The following is an 8,786-nucleotide window of genomic DNA, read 5'->3' as shown; positions in this document are numbered from 1 at the left end:
ATGGAATGATGGGTGCTATGGTTTCATCACAAGTTACAGGCATTTTATAAGATGTAAAGCCTGTTTTGTGGTCTTTATTATGTAGGAGGTTTGATCACAGCAGTTTCTCATAGCCTGATGAAAAGAACTACTGTATTTTGAAGAGATTAAAAAATTATTCAGAAATTAGAGTAGCAAGTTAAACAAGCAGGTAGGTATATTTCACTTGCAGCATTCTACCTGCCTTGGTCACTCCTGGCCAGGACACAAGCACTAGGCAACTTCAGAGTCTGCCTTAGCACAGTAACATTGGGAGGGCAGTGGGTTGTGTTTTCTCTTTCTCAGATGACATAAGGAATCAACACGGAGGGGTTACCTGCATTCAGTGTGGTGCATTACTGGAAAATTAGAAAGAACTTTGCCCAGAGTGTTACTGTGTGCACCAAAATCCAATGATCTTCCTGCTTTTATTTCACCTGTCTTCTGCACTTGGTGGGTAAATGACCATAGGAAACAGATCTTTATAGTTCAGGACATTGTTACTGGGCTGCCACTCCCATTTCTGGTAACTGGGGTTCCTTGCACTTCTGCCTTCTCTGCCTGGAAGAATGACCCTTTGGAATCCTAAACAAAATCATCTTAACTAAACCAAGAAATGTAGGGAGTCAAGTGGAAAATAACTGTTTTTCCAGCAGCACAGCTGTTTGCAGAGGTGTTACCATGGCACCATCTCTCCGCTTGTGTACATGAACTTAACATCTGGCATTAACCCTTGCGCTTGTGTAGCAAGCCCTGAACAACCACTTAGGCAGGCTCGGTAATTGGACACATTTGTGAAGAACATCATATTCAGGCTGCGTAGCAGCTAGATCTTCCAACACAACTTGTGCATGTATTATAAAAGAACCCAAACAAATCACACAAACTTCCTTCAGCTAGTGATGAAAGGCATTGCTGTGATTTCAAAACTCAGCCAAGACATTCCTCTTGCAACCATACTTTTTGTCTTGCAATATTTGCAGAAAGATGAGTAACATAGATTTTTATTGTAACACTCAGAGTCCCTATGGTAGGTAGCTATGAATTTGGTCTTCCATTTTGATTTTTAAAAAATGTACTTTTGTAATGGAGCAGAATAGTTGGAATTGTATCTGAAAGTCTCAAATTAACCTCCTTGGTGCAAAAGGAACCCTTTAGTTTCGCCAAATTATGCTGCTGTCTGGAACCTTTCACAAATTGAAGCATTGAACTTAGGGCACCGAATAATCAGTTCTCAAAAGGAAAAAAAATCAAGTGTTTTTTTACAATTTGATCTTCAGCTCATTTGTTTTACTCTTGTTTCATTTAACTAGCTAATCACACTTCCTAAAAACTAAGCAGTTGCAGGCAGAAATGAGTTTTGATACTGAACCACATCTAGGTTTTATACTGTTGCTTGTAGATATTGTTGTAATGTCCATGAGCTGTGTTACAACAGGAAAACCAACACCTTATGTATGTAGACTTTGGCTGAGAAGTGTTGGCTGCAAACATGGAGAACAAGCCAACAAGCGTTGGCTGCAAACACGGAGAAGTCTTGAGGCAGGTGAAGGAGAGGTACAAAGCTACAAGCACACAGATGGCTAACTGGATGGCATCCAGTCAACACACACTGTGCTGTGTTCATGTGTAGGTTGCACACAAGTTTACTTAAGTAGGAAAAAAAAAATCCAGTTGCTGTCTTTCCTTTCAGCCAGCAGAGTAACGAAACACGGCTGCTCACATGTAGCTGTACCGCAGTTTGACGGAGAGTAGGGAAGTCAGAGAGGAGGCTGCTCCTATTCGATGAAGACATCCCAGAGATTTTTCCTCCCTTTACATTATTCTTCGAGTTACAGTGAATTCGGAAGTTTGATACCAGTTATCTTTACAGCTTAGAACATTTCCTTCTCCAAGTGTTTCATCACGTCATATGAACTTGCGTAGTTTAAAAGCATTACTGCTGGGAAAAAAAGCTAATAAACAAAAGAAAGCTGTTTTGCCATTACTGAAATAAAACTACCTAGCTGTGCATTTCAAAAAAAGGTCTAGTTAAAAATTTTTAAAAAGTATCCTAAATCAAGAGTTACGCATCTAAGGAATTCTGATACAAAAGTCAGACAAAAAAGTCCCACAAAACATTGTAAGTTTCAACACGCTGCAGTTCCTTATGCCAGAGGGGGTGGCTGTAACAAATTCCCACTTTTGAGAAAGCTGCTGTCACCGGGGCTTGGCCACTGTAATTCAGCCTAAGAACAGGGGTGTGTTGGCTGGGGGGCATCCTGATGGTGCAGTGAGACACAGTGGCCTGTTGGGACATCCTCCCTTGGTCTTTCCTGGGGAGATCATGCACTGATGAAACTTCTTCATCTGGAAGTGAGGCAACACTTCAGCAGGTCCCAGGTGCCTTGGAGAGGGGATGAGAAGTTGGGTCCTCTCCATCCACAAACCTTTCTGCTTGCTGGCCTTGATGGCACCTGTTCCGTGAAACCACCTCTGCTTAAAAACACAACAACAGGATTTTCAAACAGGATAATATTTTCGTGCCAAAGTGTACAGCCCAGGCACTACAACTAGAAATAAAGATTAGAAAAGTATTTTTGCATAGGTGAAGCAGTATGTATAATTTTTATATTTTTAAGACATCTGTCTTGCATTAATGGTTGAATGAGTTCAAAACGGCAAACTTCTGGCTGTTGTTTCTAATTCAACTTTCACAGCTGTTGCTGAAGTGCTAATACGTAAGCCACCACATACTGGAAAATGATTCTCAGTATCAATATGCTGAAATTTTAAAATAAAAATGGTGTACAAACTACTAGAGTCCCCTTCTATTACATAAGACACCTTACAAAGCATGTAAACTATAATTTTGACAAATGTTGATTTGGGAGGCTTCAGGTTGTTCTATTTAACTAGTAACTTACTGATATAAATAAAATTCCAACCCATTTCTAGTGCTAAGGGGTACATATGAGACCAGAACAACTATAAGAAGTTTAAGTACATTTTATTAACAATGCATCCCTTCGATAAGATTATGCTTCAGGAGGCTTTTAATGCCCATTGACAGGAATGGTACATACTATACCATAAAAAGAAAAAAAAAAAAAAAAGAATGAAAGAAGAAGAAAAGAAAAGGAAAGAAGAAAAAAAAGAAACATACACACGAAAAAAATTGAGGTGGGCAATACCATTCTGGGACAAGCCTCTGTTTAAATTATAAACAGCTCAATGCAATATTCTTACGGAAAATATATAAATACTTTTTCTTTTTATGTTACAGGTATACAATATAAATCAGATTTCAATGTCTGTTCAGTGACCTACAAACACTAGAACCTCCAAATATGTAGCAGCGTATTACTAAATAAAAAAAGACCACATGGGACATGGAGAATAAGTCTTGAGATTTTTCCTTGATCCCCTCCCTCCTCAGAATGATTAATTTTGATAATCTCTTGTAATGCAGTTTTAGGGATGCTGACAGCCCAGAATTGGAACAATTTTTCAATAGAATCTACAAAATGTATGCCCTTTTCCCCCTAAGACATTGCATCTTGTGCTAAAACACTCTATGCAGGGACAAACTGGCATGTTACACTTTTTGGCATAAATTACATGTCTCAAATAAAATAGTGCACAAAGCAACTCAAGCAAAATGTGCAATTTCTGCATGCTGTGGCATTATTGCCCATCTGTTAGAAAAACAGTCTAAAGAAAATCCACATACTTTACCGAACATACAAATCTGTTGAATGCAAAACTATCCAGGGAACAACAATCAAGAGTTACACAGCAACCAAGGAGCTGGGGGCTTGTAGCACGTTCCCAAAGGTCTTTTACAGTTTTTAGATTTTACTCTCAGCTAGTATGCCTCTAATAGGCACACGAGACTAGAAGTGTTAATGGGACTTGCTTTCAGCTTGCTCCAGGGAAGCTCTGAGCAAGAGAACTTGTGCACAAGCCCTGCCAGGAGGTGAACAGAGACCTCAGAGATGCTCCAGAGCCTGGCAGGAATTCCTCCACTGTGACTGCTCAGCCTGAGCTCTCCTTCACTTACAAGGTTACACCAGCTTCCAGCTGTCCAAAAAGCCGAATACCAAGACCAGGACACAGACTGAGAAGAGGCAACAATTCTTTCATCTCTCACTAGGCTTCAATTTTTACCCATTTCTTGAATAGCTACCTTCCTCTTCGGGCACCTGGTAAAGGTGCTGTAGGTTTTTTCAGTCTCTCACTGCAAATTACAACTCACTTGTTCAAGTCCACTACATAGTTTTCAAAATAAAATGACAAAAAGAGGAGTGAGATTCTCACTGCTGCCTTTTTAGAAATATTTATAAGGGCATCTTACCTCTGTGTGGCAAGGCACTGTGCCCTAAATGACCACATACTTTGAGACTTCATTGTGTCTTGGGAAAACACAATAAAACCTAATGAGAGTGCATTTAGGGTACATATGTCAGGTCAAATAAGAACTGTCAGACAAGGAAAAGTGACTGTTTTAAGCACAACGTGTCAAGGGCCCAACATTCAAATTAGGCATCTCAGAGCCTCATCACCTCCAGCTCCAAGCCATGTCCAAGAGAGCTGGGAGCATTCAGCACCTCTGATCTCAGGCAGCTGAAAAGGCTCCTCTCTCCAGGACACTGGCAGCTCCCAGCTTTGTCCTCCTCCTCCCCACTCCATGGAGAAACACAGGGCCCTAGGGAAGTCACCAGGAGCCCTCTGGCTGGCTCTCTACCCTTTGGAATGGGCTCTGCCATTCCACCAACTGTGAAAGCAGCCTAAGAACACCAAACAGACGCCCTACTAGACTAAATGCAGTTGGTTTCACAGCCAGCCTCTCCTTCCCACAATGGCTCTCGCCTCACAGCTGCGTATTTTGTGTAAGCACACTGAATCACTCAGGAGTTTTCTTTGCCACAGCAACCACAGTGTATTTGTATAGAGTGTAAGCGAACGCTGTATGCTTTGTCATTTAGCTTTACCATTTATTTGATAGTATCACCAATCATTTGGACTGGAAAAATACAAAGCAGGTGGTCTGTCAGCTTCCCTTGCAAACCCTTCTAGCTAAAGTGGAAAGAATCTTTATTCAGGTTAATATAAACACAATTTTTATTTACTACTGTTTTCTTTTGAAGTCTTATCCTGAAGCCAACAAAACTCCAAAACAAGAACCTTGAAAGGGATCTTTTCAAAAAGAAATCTATAGAATTAGACATTCACAGTTTATAACTAGGCCAATATCAACTTCCTTCAATAACAGCATCCCTTCATTTGTCAATTAAAATGAAAGTCATGTGAGCTTAATGTGTAAATATGTAAATTAATTCTAGAAATGTTGTATGTTATGTACAGTACAGACTTTACATCCTTGATGCATACTTGTTGAAATCTACTGACACTCATACACTTTCAAAAGAAAAATGTTTTGTAACTGAATTTGCAGCTATAATTTGTACATCAAAGTTTCTGCTGCCACGGATCCCCATACAAGCGAGTGCTTCAGAACACATAAGCATTTCAGGATGGCGATTCTTTCAAAAGTATATTGACACTGCTTTTGCTTACCCTTTTATAATCAGAGGCCTTCCTATGGTTCTTTCTACATTAAGTGCTATCGGTTAAGCAGGTAACAAATAAACAAAGGGGTTTTTTTAAATACAGGTGAAAAAACTTGTTTATTTTGCTTTAACTGCAGAAAATAACATGGAGTTGTTTGATATAACCCCATCTAGTTATTCAAACAAATCTCTTATACTCCAGCCTAACTGAGGTAGTGTTTGAAACTACTGTATAAGATATGCTATCCCCATTTTTGGGCAAACTACATTATTTCCTTTGGAGTTTATACCACTATTTGGTCTACTGTGATTGACATTTTGGTTTAGAGAACATTTATTTCTTATGACCAGAGAAGTCCAATAGTTATTGGTGTGGTATGTTTTCAGAGCATTTCAAATATGCCTCAACACAGAGATATATTACTTGTGTCACTGCCCATAGAAGAGTTGAATCAGTTTCTTTTTGCTCCTTCTTTCAGTGGGAACTCACAAAAAGATAATCTTGGGAACTAAAATTTGACTACGAGCAGCAACTTACAATCTGCTTTACCAGAACCTGGTGGTATGCAGTGCACGTAAGAACTCAGTGAAGTGATAGCTGCGAAGCAGTGCTTATGTGGCAAGATTAAACTTCCAATAAGAACAAATAAATTCTACATTTCACTAGGAATCGTGTTTTACTGTTCACAGGACTACTTATTGAAATCCCCAGTAGCGTAGCTAGTATGAACAGAATTACGAGCATAAGGATAAATTTCACTTATCTTCACTTAAGTATTAATCTCACAATTATAAAAAATGGTAGAAGTGAATGGATAAAAATACGTTCTACTTAGTACAGTCCAGCTGAATTATTCACCTATATCAAAATCAAAGGGTAACCCCTTCTATTACAGGCATTCTAACAAAGGTGGCCATGCTACTGTATATACACATTTGCATATATTTATATTACCTTTGTATAAAGGCTTCTGAATCTTTAGCTCCATTATGAAAGTGACAGGGATTCTTGCCTTTTTTTTTTTTTTTTTTAAGCTTGCACTCATTAATTTCAAAACCTCACTAGTAACGTGATAGAAGCAACTATTTCAGTCATTAACAGTCACTGTATCATTTAACTTTTGCAACAAGTCTTAAACACCAATATAAAATTATAAGTACTGCTGCTCCAAAATTTGGTACTTAAGGCTTTTCACTACAAATATTAGTACTATGATGCTTCATCACTCATCCATTGAAAATTCAAATAAACCTTTGTTTTTATAAAAGGCTGTTTCTATGGAACTTGGAAAACACTCATATTATGTCTTCTCACAAAAGCTGCAATGATTAAATGTCCTTAGTTTATACAATATTCATTTATCTGATACAAATCATGCTTTTTAAAGGATTTTAGTTAAGAGTAAGACCAACACTTGTAATATGAGCATGAGTGTAGAAACTGCAAACACATGCATATAATTCAGGGAAAACTATCTGATTTCAACAGTTTAAGTTTAAATGATTTGTTATTTTTAAAATCAAACTGTAGTGAAAATCCTTAACTGCTTCAGGTAAGATACATGTACATAAATGTAATGAAATTGGAGAGACTGCTAATAAAATGACTTACAACTATAGCAATACTAAAATAACTTAAAGGAAACCTCAGATTGACAGAGGCTTTTCTTTCTGTCTGAAGTTACAAACCCCCAAGTAGTGTTATAAACAGTACAAAACCCAACAGAGAAGGGCTGACATTAATCCCCTTGGTGTCCGCAATTACAGCGCGGCTCCCCATTGCTGTCAACAGAACGCACCCTCATCTCCCCTATTCTTGGTATCCAGGGGTTAAAAAACAAGGTATCGTTCTGCTTCTCTGCAACAGAGTTGGAAGTCAATCAAAGAAGATGTCTCTGCACATTGTCCTGTTTTTTTTAATTTATGGTAGAAAATGAAATGAAAACTTGTGGAGGTGTTCAGTGCTCGGCTCTTGCATATACTGGTAATTACTATTATTAAAACTATGGTACTGTTTAATAAATCCCCAAAGAGCTCAAAAGACAAGGGTAGTAATTGGTTGAGGAAGAAAAAGTTTCGGTTCAGTCTTCAGGTACCAGTAGCTTCTGGAATGGTCTGGAAGATGATGCTCCAAGCTTTTTATCCAGTCAGAGGTTGTCTGAAGATTTCAGAAAGTCTATATGCAACACACGGCACAAGACAGAGGTCAGGATTCAGCTGATGTATCGATTACTGGCTGTTTTGTGGGTGTTGCTAAAATAGCCTCTGCTTCTTCATGCATCTAAAAGAAAAAGACAGATGAAGTATTAACGTCAGAGATTTTGCTGGAGAGTCATGATAAAGTGGTTTCCTTTAAGACATATCTGAAAACATCTTTTATTCAGAACAAGAAACCTGCACCCAGCTGGCACATTTTGCTGCATCCAACGCATATGAACCCTGCACTTACTTGTAAGAACTGTACATCTTGGAATAGCTCCTGAATGAACCTTCTAGATGGAAGTCGAAATGTACAATGTGCTAACAAATAGGACACCTCAGAGTAAAGGCAAATGTCATCAAATGCTTGGGGATATTTCTCCTTAATTCTGAAAAACAGAAAAGGAAAAAACTCCCAAATTTTATAAATCTTGAAAAGATTTCCATAATTTTAAAAACTCCTCTGTTAGATTTCGATTGTCATCATTAACAGATTAGAACTCTTTAGTAACAGGCATTATTAATTCTGGATCTGACAAAGCAAGAAAATCAGAACAGACAGCACTATTTTGTTCCAAACTTGAAGAAATCTATATTAATGAGATTAAACAGAACATATAATTTGAAAGTTGTACAGAATCACTGAGACCACCTAGTCTTAAAATAATAAATGTACAAAGAAAACAGTATAGCAAAGAATTGGCATCCACATGTACAATAGTAATAAAAAATATGAAAAAGTTAAGTTAATTAGCTGTAAGCATTTTTAACACTAAAATGAGCATTTCTGCATTTTCTTTTAGCAGTTGCATTAACAGTTTCTGCTGGCACTAGCCCAGAAACATTCAGGTTTTATTACAATATATGATCTGTCAGTTTATATTTCTATATTTTAACATCATTTTTCTATAAATTAATTCCAGTAGTTGTATGCTTACTCAAAGTAGATTTGTGTTACTCAAGAGGGTACTTTCACTTTGTTATTCTGCTTATCTGATACATATTTATTTGACAAAT

The 8,786-nt window shown here is 37.8% G+C and overlaps 1 protein-coding gene across 2 annotated transcripts in view; it reads right to left on the bottom strand.

The window, feature by feature from the left end:
- Positions 1-4,184: 4,184 nt before the first annotated feature.
- The window catches only part of RICTOR (RPTOR independent companion of MTOR complex 2), an 86,627-nt gene continuing 82,025 nt past the window's right edge, over positions 4,185-8,786 (bottom strand). For both annotated transcript variants that reach the window (XM_080362156.1, XM_080362157.1), the window contains 2 exons: positions 8,020-8,158; positions 4,185-7,851 (listed from right to left, as the gene is read on the bottom strand). In XM_080362156.1, coding sequence (XP_080218282.1) covers positions 7,777-7,851; positions 8,020-8,158 — 214 coding nt within the window. In that variant the 3' untranslated portion in view covers positions 4,185-7,776. The remainder of the gene's footprint in view (positions 7,852-8,019; positions 8,159-8,786) is intronic.

This window comes from Nesoenas mayeri (genome assembly GCF_963082525.1).
Source record: "Nesoenas mayeri genome assembly, chromosome: Z".
NCBI lineage: Eukaryota > Metazoa > Chordata > Aves > Columbiformes > Columbidae > Nesoenas > Nesoenas mayeri.
This window is presented reverse-complemented; position numbering and strand designations above follow the sequence as displayed.